The 13,794-nt window shown below is 43.0% G+C and overlaps 5 protein-coding genes across 5 annotated transcripts; 2 read left to right on the forward strand and 3 right to left on the reverse strand.

The window, feature by feature from the left end:
- Positions 1-2,354: 2,354 nt before the first annotated feature.
- Positions 2,355-5,059, reverse strand: EAE98_003950 (uncharacterized protein; the record flags this gene model as incomplete). Its single annotated transcript, XM_038951570.1, has 5 exons — positions 2,355-3,637; positions 3,796-4,132; positions 4,251-4,309; positions 4,362-4,892; positions 4,945-5,059. 5 exons carry the CDS (start codon positions 5,057-5,059, stop codon positions 2,355-2,357), a joined length of 2,325 nt encoding a protein of 774 aa, XP_038812043.1.
- A 685-nt stretch (positions 5,060-5,744) lies between these two features.
- Positions 5,745-7,113, forward strand: EAE98_003951 (uncharacterized protein; the record flags this gene model as incomplete). Its single annotated transcript, XM_038951571.1, has 4 exons — positions 5,745-5,753; positions 5,803-5,913; positions 5,961-6,669; positions 6,722-7,113. 4 exons carry the CDS (start codon positions 5,745-5,747, stop codon positions 7,111-7,113), a joined length of 1,221 nt encoding a protein of 406 aa, XP_038812044.1.
- A 208-nt stretch (positions 7,114-7,321) lies between these two features.
- On the reverse strand, positions 7,322-8,383 carry EAE98_003952 (uncharacterized protein). The gene is made up of 3 exons (XM_038951572.1): positions 8,287-8,383; positions 7,857-8,235; positions 7,322-7,808 (listed from the first exon to the last, which is right to left on the reverse strand). Exons 1-3 carry the CDS (start codon positions 8,367-8,369, stop codon positions 7,476-7,478), a joined length of 795 nt encoding a protein of 264 aa, XP_038812045.1. The 5' UTR covers positions 8,370-8,383; the 3' UTR covers positions 7,322-7,475.
- A 392-nt stretch (positions 8,384-8,775) lies between these two features.
- On the forward strand, positions 8,776-10,140 carry EAE98_003953 (uncharacterized protein). The gene is made up of 3 exons (XM_038951573.1): positions 8,776-9,285; positions 9,340-9,426; positions 9,476-10,140. Exons 1-3 carry the CDS (start codon positions 9,053-9,055, stop codon positions 9,741-9,743), a joined length of 588 nt encoding a protein of 195 aa, XP_038812046.1. The 5' UTR covers positions 8,776-9,052; the 3' UTR covers positions 9,744-10,140.
- A 1,142-nt stretch (positions 10,141-11,282) lies between these two features.
- On the reverse strand, positions 11,283-11,987 carry EAE98_003954 (uncharacterized protein; the record flags this gene model as incomplete). The annotated part of the gene is made up of 2 exons (XM_038951574.1): positions 11,283-11,894; positions 11,964-11,987. The coding sequence occupies 2 exons, from the start codon at positions 11,985-11,987 to the stop codon at positions 11,283-11,285; spliced, it is 636 nt and encodes a 211-aa protein (XP_038812047.1).
- Positions 11,988-13,794: the final 1,807 nt, after the last annotated feature.

Consider the following 13,794-nt stretch of genomic DNA (forward strand, 5'->3'; position numbering starts at 1 on the left):
TCCAGAATGGCAATTCTCTCCAAAAGCTTCACAAGATAGGAACAGTTCTGGGAGTACTACAGGACTCACATCTCGACTTCGTTTTAGATTGAGAAATACTCAATCCTCCAGATACAAAATGATGATACCGAGCATTTGTTCCTCGCGATTCGATCCAGTGTCAGAAATCCCTAGAAATATTATCAATGACCATCTCCACTTTACGCATACGAAACACGACACATGGGATAGCATCTCTACAGATATGCCGCACGTCGAGGGGCAAAGCAACGATCAAACCACCATTGGGAGATTTTTCTCCAAAATCCCTCGGAGATGCTCGAGAGAACAGTCTACAAGCATCTCAAATCAAGGATCCTTCTTGCCAGTCTGGCGTGGCGGAACACAAGAAGAATCCGAGAAATCTCTCTGCATATACCTGTCTGCGAGGAGGATGCCTCTCCCTATTTTTCTTCTTTTTTAACGTCATTTTTTTCTCTTCCTTTCAAGAAATACCACCCATCGTTGTTTTTCCACGTGAGCAAGGTGTTTGGCGTTTAACATTCGATCATCATATTTACCAAGGCAACTTGATGATCAAGCAATGTTTACTGGCTTGCTAAGCACTTTGTATGCCGGGATTGGGGATGGAGAGGTCGATAGTGCCGCTTGCTGCAAAATACGCAGACATGGTACGTTGGTAGAGCAGTCCGATGGAGAAGTGGAGGAGTGAACATAGTGGAATCTGGTATAGCAAGTAAGCCCAAGGGGCACAAGTCGATCTGACGGGTATTTACTGATTGACTGATCGAAGCGTTGAGATACATACCTCCGTAGACAATAAATACAAAACTACAAACACATCAAAAAATCATGGTGTATGGTGTGTGCTGTATGAGTACAAACGTATGGACATGTGACAGCGAGTGGAAAATGGGCCTGCTGTAGAATGTAAGAAATACGATTACGAGTAAACTATTATGCGCTGCAACCCCAAGACACTAGCGCAAATGTTTGTACTTATTATGTGTAAAAATCCACGTGACAATTTCTCTCTATCCTGTCCACAGCTCCCGGTGAATCCCGATTCTGTTTTCATCATTTGCTTTTTATTTCTTCTATTCATTTACTCTATTCTTTTAATTTCTCTCACTCTCACTCTCTTCACTCTCTTCACTCTCTTCACTCTCTTCACTCTCTTCACTCTCTTCACTCTCTTCACTCTCTTCACTCTCTTCACTCTCTTCACTCTCTTCACTCTCTTCACTCTCTTCACTCTCTTTACTATAGATTTATAAATCCTACTTTTATATATCTACCTAGGTAAGAGTAAAGACCTCGGGAAGTAGATATCTAATATCTATCTTATATTCAGTTTCTAGTATCTAACATCTAATATCTAGTATTCAGTAGTTGATATATAAATTCTTCTTTTCTATAATAATATAAATAAATAATTAAGTAAATAAGCAGCTAAGTAGTTAAACAGAGGAGTACTACTCCAGTACTCCTTTTCATCTTCTCATCTTCATCTCCATCTTCTCATCTTCATCTCCATCTTCTCATCTTCATCTTCATCTTCTCATCTCTTCCAAGTACCTACCTACACACCCACCCACCTACCCAGAATCTCCCATCTCATCCCCACCAATCAAGATCTAAAGAATCCCAGAATTCTAGTATCCCAGCATTCCAGTATTCCAAATTAATATCCAGCATCTAAACCATCCATCTCCAGTACTTACTTCTCCTATAAATCCTATAAATCCCACCCATCTATCTATCTTTCCAACTAAGCAAGCAAGCAGATCGAACCCTTTGAAAATTCAAAATGTTTCTTCTCTCATTACCAACGAATATCTCATTACCATTCATCTCTATAGCTTTTCGGTGAGCTTGGCCTTTCGTTACATCAGGCTGTAATGTATGTACACGCTCAATCTACTCCCCCGGCGACCGGTCTCATTTATCTTTCTTGCATTTTCTCAACATTTTCTCAGCATACTTCTCGGAACTTGCTCGGAGCCCCCTTATCCAAGTATCAAAAATCGAAGATGTAGACAGACATGCGAAGTCAAAAGTATAGTTTCAGGTAAGGAATATTTGTTTGTTTTGATTCAGAAGAATAAGCAAATTTGTATGTACTCGTGTCTGCAACTTACAAAAGAAAAGCAGGTGTAGTACATCTCTTCATCTCTCCGATTTCGCGTTCATTTCATTTAGTAACTCCCCCCCCCTCTTCATTTCTCTCCTTATCTTATTTCAATTTTTTTTCGCACAGATGTACAGACTGTTATGTACGTCATCTCCTTATACGTTCTTTAAACACTCATCTTCACCCCCCCCATTCACCACCTCAATGCCATAATACAACTTTATCTGATAACAGCGCCCTCCTTGTCAATCCCCTCCAAGCCCTCCAAAATATCACTTCCACCTAGTAAGCCCTCACCTCCACTAGTAGCCTTCATACTACTTGTCCACACCTCATGAAACTTAACACTCTCATCACTACTAGCCACGACCAAGCAACCCTCTTGGGCCGTTCTTGTCAAGGCCCTTCCCCCCTCCCTACTACTATGGCTTTCATTCGGGCCACCTGGATATGGAATCGCAAATAGTGCTCGATGCTCGCCTTCCCATGGAATAGCAGCTACTTGCTTACAGTCTGGCCAACTAAAAACGGCGATTCGGTATGGATGTTCAGGTTGCGCGTACCCGAACGTGGCTGCGATTTCACGACGAGTAGTGGACCAAATAAGAGAAGTAACTTGAGCTGCTACGCTAATAGTAGCTAGGCAGGCTCCGGAAGATGTGTGAAAGAAGTGGATGCATTTATCGTTACTTCCACCGCCGGTTGCGATTAGGCCATCTCTCCAAGGGCAAAATGCAATTGCCTTGACAGCCGCTCCATGAACCCAACGATGTTTCTCGGCCCCGGAAATGATTTCCTTAACACGACTTTGACCCGCTACGCTATGTATGCGACGCATACCTGCTGTGGCAAGAAACACTTCTTCTGCGGTGCCTAGTTGACCACGAGAAGGCCGGGTGACTTCATTTGTACGGAAAAGACAACAAAGATTATCATTACCTCCAGTTGCGAATGATGAGCCATCTGTGGAAAATGAGAGACCACATATTTGTTGGGTGTGAATAGAGATCTTGGCAATGAGTGTCATAGAGCCAGACCAGCCATCGCGAGTTATTTCCCATGCATCAGGCCATTCAACGACATAATAATATATATTTCCTTGTTCATCTCCGACAATCAGATCTTCTGTCTTCACCATAATGTCCGGGGCAAGTGGATTTCGCGAAGGTCGCATTGTTATCGAAGGTCTCCAAGTGACGCAAGCTATAGGACAGGGCTGTTGGACTTCGAATCTAGGCAATAGACTGTCATAAAGTGACAACAAACTCAGAGATCCATCAGACCTGCCAAAGGCAAGTATTGACTTGGCTCCTTGTGTAGATGAAAATGCCAGCGATGTCAACCAAGAAGCATTTGAAGTTCCGCCATGAAGTAAATGAACTCCTGCCATTTCGGACCATGCATAAAGCAATGAGCCCAGACCGACAGCCAGTGTATGACTCGTTCCAGAGTATGCGAGAACCGAGCAATAAAAGTCATCTCGTAAATTTGGTGCATCTAAAACTGTGCTGAAGATTAGTAAAGGCTATATAGCAGCGAATGACAAACTTATTTGAAAGGAGCAACAGGAAGCGTGCGAGGTTCTTGTGGCAATTGTTGCTCTATATGATCATCAGAATCCCAATCTGTACACAAGAAAAGCATGAAACAGAATTACGGACTTTGTTCCGGTCCACCAAGCACCCACTCTGTTCCATTCCATGTAGTCTTGGTGTCAAAGATATGCCTCTTAGACCTAGAATCAAGTGGAGTGATGGGTGGTGTGGCTAATGGGTCTCGAAATTCAAAAACGCGTTGTGTACGGTCAATGTCTAATGCTTGCGCCAGCCTGTCTTCATGCTTTTCAAAGTCTTCTTGTGCTTTTGGACGTGAAGCGGAGAAGGATGTTGTATATAACGGTGCATTAGTCCCACTGCCAAGCATACCGCCACGCCCGTCTGAGATGCCAGCGCTCACAGGAGCCACTCCTCCGACGGCCCATACGGTTCCTACACTGACCTGTGGTAATCAGTACGGCAGGGAAAAGATCAACGCTTCTTAAATTCTCGTCTTGCGTAGCCATTTGCTGAATATACGGAAATATATCATTGAAATATGACATGAAGCTTGTACTCACCTGCCTCTCCCCAAAGGGTGTTGTTGGAGCACTTCTCTGAAAAATAAGGGCAGTAGCACCTATAAATTAATCAGAATGGAAATCAATTAATACCCCTGATCTATTCCATACCTCTGCCGCGATTTGCAGAAACAATTCTTCTGGAATCAGGTCGAGAAGCTAGGGGAATTGGCGATGTAGCACGTCGACGTGGGTTGAAAGCATCAAGGCTTGCACTGCTATGTCTCATTAATCTTTCATAAGGCGAGAGACTTCCAGGATCTTTATTAGCACGAAAGCTTTGTGTCGCGGAATCAGATCTTTTCAGAACAGGAAGAAATCGATCTGGAGAATGCAAGGAGCTAGCAGACTTTCTAGTTGGGGTCGAGTCAACTGACGTTCGAGCCCGGAGCGTGTTCGAAAGAGCTGGTCTAGACTTGGTATTGGGTCGAGGTGCTGTCGAAGAGGATGAAGTAGTTGGAATTTTGGGGCTATCTGATGATCCATCAAACCGAAGACTATTTGGAGCAATGTTTGACAGATTTTGGTCAATAGGAACTCCATTGATCACATTTTTGATCCGCATGGAAAGACTCGTTTTCCATTCTTTCCCATTTTCATCTCGGAACCTTGGCAGGAGAGGGTCATGAGTCGAATGAGTGTCTGCATATATATAAGACAATGGCATGCATCAAAAGGTAGACACGGCGCTCACCACTTAATATACTTAGCCTTCGTCTGGGAGATGAACTGTCATAACCTGAGTCGTCCGGAGAATAGAGGATCTTTGGAGAGCTATTGATCCACCCATCATTATAAAAAGAAGACATAGCAAGGCTATGAAGAGTGACAATCGAGGAGGACAACGATAAGATGCAAAGGAACAGCGGCTTATCGGCGCTCTCTCGTGAAAGGAACAATGGAAAGTAAATAGAAATATTGAACCTCACGCTGATTTCCTGAACGAAGAGGGAGAGATAGGTAGGTCCGTATGTGTCCAGCGGGAAATTCCCTTGAAGCTATCCTATGGCTTCTTCCTGACGATGGCTAAAGAATGTCGACCGGATAAGGGCACCGGCGAAGCCTATAGTGAGACAATCGCACAAATAAAATAACCTTAAGAAACATTCAAATCAGGCATTACCGATAATGTACTGCTGTACTGCTGAAGTTAGTAATACTGTAAGAATGTTGGTAATCCTTCTGGTCCCGTTGTTGGACATATGAAGAGAGGAGAATTAGGAGAAAATGAAAGGAGAGATGGGACGAGAGACATTGATTGATGTTATCGGAAGCAAGTACTAACAACGTGAACCGATCTCGAGCCGATGTTGTCCCGACCCATAGTCCATCGGAGCTTACATGACAAAGCTCCAGCCCCACTCTCCAAATTCATGAGTCGCATTTTCCAAGAGCTACTAGGTATCTATCTCACAAGGCTGAACTGCCAGCCACCCCGCCAACTCTCATTCAGCCAGTCTGTCGCCTCCAATAATAGAAGGAGAGGTTCTCAAGATGGCAAGCGTACGTCTCTTCAGACTTCGTGGTAACTTGAGACTGATTCAATTTATAGCATGGAATGCCACGAATTGCGACGACTGAACAAAAATCAATAACGGCGCAGCTGAAGGAACAAAAGGATATTGAAGAATACAAAGCTTTGGTAGAACTGATTCAGCTCAAAGTAAGTCAATGTTTAGTCGATTGATGGTCTTTCTAATGTTTAGACAGGTTGCAGAGCGCCAATATACCCGTGAGGTACTCGACTTAACTTCCAAACTACTATCAAAGAATCCCGAATACTATACGATATGGAACATCCGCAGGCGTTTGCTAATTCATGGATTATTCTCGAAATCATCGGAGTCATCATTGGAATCGGATACCCAATTGCCTTCTTCTGGGCTGTCCGAGAACTCGACGTCTGGCGTAACCTCATCCTCCTCTACCTCTGCGTCTTCCGAGGACTTGACCAAGATCCGGGCAGACCCGCACCCCCTGAATCCTGGGAAGAATTCTACGATTCTTGATTTGATACAGGCAGACTTAGATTTTATATTTCCGTTGATGTTGGGCTGGCCAAAATGCTATTGGATATGGAACTATCGATTGTGGTTATTAAAAGAAGCAAATGACAGATTGGCTGCCGATATTGCGAGAGGATTGTGGCAGCGCGAACTTGTTTTAGTGGGGAAGATGTTGACAAGAGACAGTCGAAACTTCCATGGCTGGGGATACCGACGTACCGTTGTTTCACAACTGGAAGATCCCAAATTGAATGGCTCAAGCATGGTCGAATCGGAGTTTGCATATACTACAAGAATGATCAATGCGGAGTTGAAAAACTTCTCGGCTTGGCACAACCGAAGTAAACTAATACCAAGACTGCTCGAAGAGCGGCAAGCGACTGCAACTGAGAGGCGGCAGTTTCTAGATGAGGGTACACTTAAGTCCAACATATTGCGTTACAAGTTATGCTAACATTTCTTCAGAGTTTGATCTTATTACTAAAGCTATGTGGAATGATGCGTATCCGTATGATCAGTCTGTATGGTTCTATCATCAATTTCTCATGTCAACTCTCACTGAGTCTGTCGGTCATGCAACCATAACTCCAAACTTTTCTCGAGAAGATCGTATAGAATATATCAAGCAGCAACTTATCAATCTGAGGGACTTTCTTGATGGAGGTGAGGACTGTAAGTGGGTTTTTGATGCTTTGTTTGAGTACACACTTGCTGTATGTGAAATGGAAATGCGCCTGCCTGAACATGATGAAGTACAAGATTGTAAAGCTTGGCTTTCGGAATTGAGAAAGCTTGACCCTATGAGAGCTGGTAGGTGGGATGAACTTGAGGTCATTTTACGAAAGTCGACCGAGTAAATTATATTGGTCACTTTTTGGAAGAAGATTTTTTGTTTAGCAATCATGAAGACTTTTCGGGTTCAAATCATGTTCGGGAACCCAACTACTGATTTTCATTCACACGTTCAAACTTTTGATGTCGGGGAAACGGATCAGGGAAATCAGAAGGATACATCCAAGCAAAATTTCATACTCAAAATTCAAAAGGCATACCTTTCCGAAACAGTTTCTTGAGTTGCATTTCTACATAACATATATTCATGAAGACTTGCCAAACACGCCGTTTGGTCCCGCGAGCGTTCCCATACTTCACGAGCATAACCTCTCCCGGAGACTTGCCCTTGTTTCCAAAAAATCAAACCCACAATAACTCAAACCAATTACACTGCATTATCGTTACAATCTACCTGTTGAAGATATTGTACGTCTCTTCGGTTTTGGAGAAGGTCCACTGCCCAATTGAGCATCATCCAAACGCTAACACTCAAGGGGAAGATACATAGCACCAACTCCACCGGATTAAAACCTATCCAATATCCATAGGCTTGAACTATCAAAAGCCACGAGGGACATGAAGAGTCGGGCCCATGTGACACCCATAAAAATATTGTTAGTGTGAAGACACCTGTTGCGAGGACGAAGCTGCAGAATGTGATGACGTCATGTGACGACTTGAATTGAAGGTCTAAGGAGTTCAGAATGGGAGCGGTGATCTGCAATTGTTAGATTCACGCTTTGGTGAAGGTCTGGGAAAGACTTACTGTGGACATAGTGGAGCTGGATGTCTCTAGACTTCTGCTATAATTCAGGCAGATGAAGGTTGCGCCCATGAGAAGTGAAGAGCTGATGTTTAGGAGTACGAGAGTTAAGAGGAAGAGAGAATGGCATGATGGCCGGCGGGGCACAATGGTCAAAATTGAGGAATGGGATTCTTGAATCCGGGGTTCCATTTTATGACTGATTGAATTAATGTCGGTTGATAGAGCCTTGGATCTGAAAGCCCATTTCCCAGTGAAGATGGATGCATTTAGGGGTAAAGATTGACACAAATGGAAGCCACCACATTGGTGCATGGGCTTCTCATTCTCCATCTTCAGCATATATTCTGATTTTCCCATGGGTGAGGTTCTTGATCTGCCACTACCACATAGTTAACAACATTACTCAGCATCAATGATCATTGGACCTTACGGAATACTGCTCGTTTCGGTTTCAATGATATCGCTTGTAAATCGAAGTTGGTTTCTGTGTTCCCACTGATTGCTTGAGTACATGCTTTCTCATGGGGTGTCGTGCTCATATATGAATGAATCGAGAAGGCTGCACAATCTGCGAGATCAATACTTTTTGTGTAAGTGTTGGATCGGTGCCCCATACAAAGGCGCTGTGCTCGAACAAAAATGAACTTACACAGCATGTATTATGTAGTGAGACCCGACAGAAGCCTTACGGACCACTAAGCCTCGAAACTAGGAATCTTTCAAGGGGAGACGCTTCACGACTTAAGATCTGGCGCCTCTTGGTATCCAGGAAAGCTTTGTGTTTAATCTTTCAGACTAATGCAGTGGGAGGAGGAGCAGTCATGACACATTGATTTAAGCCCCGGTCATTCAGCATCATTGTGTGGACGATTTTAGCAATAAGGCATTCTTTTGCCCAATAGATGCGATGAGTGGCTCCCCATGAACGAAATCGCCATCTGAAATTATGCACTGAAGATATCAGATTTCACTCAAATATTGACGCTATAAACTACATACACTCACATCTATATATATTACTAGGTAGTTGACCTGTCATGTACCTTGAACTTCCCACCTTCCTATTCACATAGTTGCTGTTTACGAAACATAAATTATCAACCCCCGTATCATACGTAATTTAGACGAATGTTCTGCGATCATTGGCATTCTGTCTCACCTATGCAATTTCGCTCCTATCAGGCTAAGCTTCAAAGATGGCTATAACATCCGAATTATCTCTGCCTCAACTTGAGAACATACTCGAAGGCCATTCAGTAGGTATCAATATCGAGTGCTTCCACGATAGTCCGAATTCAACTCATTCTCTTTCTTCAGGAAGAAGAAGGGTTCTAGTCGCTATTATCGTTTTCGAATGCTTCCTCGCCCCAGTCGAAATTTTGACAGGGATGATGGCATCAGAGGGCGGATGGAGCCTTGTGTTTGTCTGGTCAGTCCCGACTTATGGAGTGCGGAACGTATCAGGGTATTAACATGAGTACAGCGTCTTCCTCCTCTGGCTCCTCTTACTTCCTATCGGTCTTATTTTGAACACTGGAATGAATCCCCTGGGGATTTTGGACATCACCAAGTAAGTTCAGCTTCTTCATTGACTAGTTGATTTACTAATAGTCCCTCAGGAGCACGCTCTGGCATCTGGGATGCTGTATACTCATGTTTTACTTCTTCTCGTCGATTCTTCAGATATCTTCAACTCTTCTTCCTCAATGGATTCCGACAATCCTGGACTGTGGACTCGGTCTTAATTTTGGCATACAGAACCTACCAACAGATTACTTGTATGGCGCGAGGGACTGGGCAATGAACATGGTTGGCAGCCTGTGCGGTGGTGATCAGCCAACTTTCCGGCATGAAACACATATACTACCAGTTCGATCTCAGTCATAGCGAGAGCTCTGAAACTACAAGAGAGTCTTTACAAAAGATCTAGTTCAAGTCATTTCGAGCTGCGGATTTCGCGATTTCCATGGATATGGAAAGGACTGGAGGGGAATGGAGGCCCCAGCTTTGAGAGGGGGGAGATATCAATCTCAGGCAAAACGCCAACAGATTTTTCTCTTCGTGTATTCATTGGGCATATTTTCATAATCGAGAGGTATTCAAATTTCCAGGGATACCAGACATCGATTCGAACTACATGCATATACTTCTAACGATCAAGAAATTTTATTGCTATAAGCTGCCCAACTTGCTCAGCGAGAAGGATTTTGAAGATCCACGATTTTGTACGCAGTTTGTTCTCTCAGGCTCAATATTCATTTAGCAAATTTTAACACATGCCATCTAATTATGCCTGCTTAAAATTACCTCATTGAGAAGCCTAATAAACATAGCCTTATGCATTGTTACATGTGCATATTTGGTGCAACATATGCCATGTCAGCACCCGTATGCTTCGCCCCAGATTACACCCAAGGCAGCTCCCAGCCTGATCTTTAGCCTTTTCATACACATACTTCATCATGCAGCCACCATGAAAAGTTGACTTTGTGGCATCAATCAGAGGGTTGTTTTTCGATACAAGAGTCTTGATAGGGTGCAGGCTTTTATGCGTTGAGTTCTCACGTTACACTGCAAAATCAATGGTAGCTGCCACGCTTTTAACGTTGCACAATTGGAAACATGTGATATTTTATCTTATTTGAGACCTATGAAGTACACACAAATAATAGAGAGAGACGCTAAAGCCTTATTGATTCTAAATCGCTGTGCCTTGTCATATGTAATTTGAAAGTTACAGGATGATTTGACTGACGTCCTTTAGCACCATAAACCGCACAACAAAGGAGAAGTCTGAACAAAAATGCCCAGAATTGATAAAAAAAGTAAGGAAAAGGAAACATCTGGCACCTGTCGTCGAAGAGACTATGATGTTATGTCCCAGAAAGCTGAATCCATAAAAGAAAAGTAAATGACTAAGCCAGTGGTGTTGAGAGTCACACCAGCTTGCTTTCCTCCAAATAACCCTTCTTGGAAATACTGTCTGAATATCTTCCGCTGCTTGCAATGTTGTTTCGAAATTGCGAAATCGTTATGCCAGTACTCAACTTGCAAAGTGAGTACCCGCTGCTTCCGAGAATCCAAATGGCATAGACTGGAAAAACTTTTGGGAGTTGGTGAGAGGAGGAGAGCGCTGCCATGGTTGATTGGAAATGAAACATATTCCCCAGCTTGAGACGAAATTAACGAGGTAGTAGCATTTGGTTCGAAGGGTTGAAAGTATTGTGGTGATTGAGATCGAAAACCGAATGGTGGACCGTTGAACAAAGGTCTCTGAGAGTGTGCCAGTGAGACCCTCACGTATGATTCAAGCTTTCTCAAATACTCCATTCAGCAAGAGAGGCCCCGAAAAAGAGCTGGGGTCTTCCGTATTCAAAGCTCCAGCATGTAATCAGAGGTATCCATAATATCTGTCCGAAAACAGGTTTAAAATCCTAACCTAATTACAAACGATTTAATTCCCATGGAAGCCATCCATTGCGAGATTTCAGGTGTGTTCCTAGCTTCAACGATATGGAAAAAGAAAAGTCTATCCAGGGCAGGCGCCCCTAATGAAAATGGATACATTGCAGGTAGTGGTAATGCAATTAGCGTCGATTCAGGTGCTGGCAATACGATTGGTGTTAACGCAGCTGGTGCTAATGCAATTGACGTTAGCACAGGCGGTGCTGTTCGAGAAATCGTTGACATCGTTAGTCCAATATTCAATATGAGGGTATCGTTGTCCGGGTTGAACCAGATACGCTGTAGAGATCTTGGTCGCAAGGCAATATAAACTTTCAAAGCCTCTTCGCGGGCCATATGGCTGACTCCAAGTAGCGCAGGTGCGTATCCTCGATGGTTTCCTTGTGGTGTCATCTCGATGGTACGAGGAACCTCTCGGGCGGCGATGTTCAAAATCTTTAATTTTAATTCGGGCGGCAAATTTCCAAAAAGCTGGAAAGAGCCTGGCTGTGTTGTCATTGTAGCGCCTGTTTGGGTTCCTCGACTGGTTTGTTGGGTAGTGGGCACACCAGTAACACTGCCGGCATTTGATCCCTACATTAAATTGTTAGTGATATCCTCACAAACAAAGAATATTCGTTTAAGAACGAGATAGAAACCTACGGAGTCTTGATGGGTGTTATCCATGATGGCTTATTCTTCTTAGCTAGTGGTTTCTAAAGAATATATCTGGACTGAGCACAGTTGATCTGATACAGTAAGATAGAAGAGACGTTGCTAAGATGGAAGGCAGAGAATAACTCGGGTGGTATGTATTTGAATTTTGTTCAAATCGATGGCTTGTTCCCTATCATAAAAAGCGGGCGGCGTGGAAGATTTTTCCTGGACTAAAGAATTGACAGTGTGCAAGGGCTGAGCGAAATCGACTCAGATTGCGCTAGTACTCATTTGTCTATGAATGGAAATTTTTGATTTATTGATTGAATATCTAGCAATGTATCTTATTTGGATTTAAAATTTAATAGTGTTTGGAGTAGTTCAGTTTGGATATGTTTCCTGCCCCTTTTTCGAAGCGAAAAATTAATTAAATGATCAATCAACATGTCCAACTTAGGGAGTCAAGAGTTGTTACATAATAAAACAACTGGAATTTACAATTAATACCTAATTGAAGGTAAACATTGTCAAAATTTTTCCCTTTATAAGATATTATTGACTTGACTAAGATTGATTAAGAGAAAAAAAGGCGCTCGCTCGGTGTTCTTTCGACTGTAAATGTATATACGCAAGTGTATATTCTTTAAGCTTCAATCAATCTTTGTTCTTTTTGACCTGACTTAAAGATGCCACCGTGATTAGCTTTTTTGTAAGCATCTTTTGTTAACAGGACTTACCAGAAGAGTCTTTAGATGCCCTCAAATCTCATACAGCGCGTTATATTATCACAGAATCACTTGGCATATGTCTCTCCAGGCCTCAAAAAGCGCTCTAGAAAGCTATGGGCTTGAAAATTGAAAGGCATGGTAAGTGCTCCTGCAAGATACTCAGACACTCACTAACAATTCTATTTACAGAACTTCCATAGACTCCACGATATATTCACGAGAATAAGAGCGAAAACAAGGCTGCAACTACACAAGGATTCATGAACAGAAATATCAAAGGGCTTTCATATCATTCCTTGTGTGCCGAATCATATCGGCTCACATGGCTACAACACAAAAGAGGATATAGAGGCCTTATCACATCGAAGTTATGGGACTCTTGACATTTGTATATAGATACTACAGCTTCGCAGAAACCTCAGATCTAGATGCGGGAAACCTTCGAAGATGTACACATGATCGCCTAGATGCTTGTTTGAAATAGCAAGGAGAATCGTGGATACACTAAATGGGAGCCTACAGTCGCGAGCTGGTGGTATCGCGTGCTATATTAAAGTATAACACCCAATATACTCGAACATTTTGCTGGGCGCTTGATTGCTACGCCTGATGCTAAAGGACACAACGAGGACATCCTCTAAAGCCGTAGGTACACGTATCAAGCTTGAGTGCTACCCAGACATTCAAGGGATGAAATAGACGAGTAACGGCCTTACAAATTCAAAACAAAGACGATGTGCCAAGATTGTTATTCCCACAAAAGAAGCAGTTAATCTCAAGGGGCCCAGCGAATGCAGACGAGAGGAAATTTCGGGAGAACTCACGGTCGGTTATGATAAGAGATCTGGAAAGAAGGATGACACGCAGAATGGATTCTGCAATGGACCACAAGAATTCGAAGAGAATGTAGGCTCTGGACAGCTTGATGCTCCCGAATGAATGTTGTCAGTTATCGATGAAAACGACTATTTATTTTCACGGGAGAAACACCGTACTTCACCCAAAGCTTCTCCTACACGGACGATCAGTCGCAATAAAATACCACTCATTCTTAAGAAAGCATCCTTCAGGAATCCATCGTCGTTTATTGCAAGACTACCCACGCGAAA

Source organism: Botrytis deweyae, assembly GCF_014898535.1.
Source record: "Botrytis deweyae strain B1 chromosome Unknown BDEW_007, whole genome shotgun sequence".
Lineage (NCBI taxonomy): Eukaryota > Fungi > Ascomycota > Leotiomycetes > Helotiales > Sclerotiniaceae > Botrytis > Botrytis deweyae.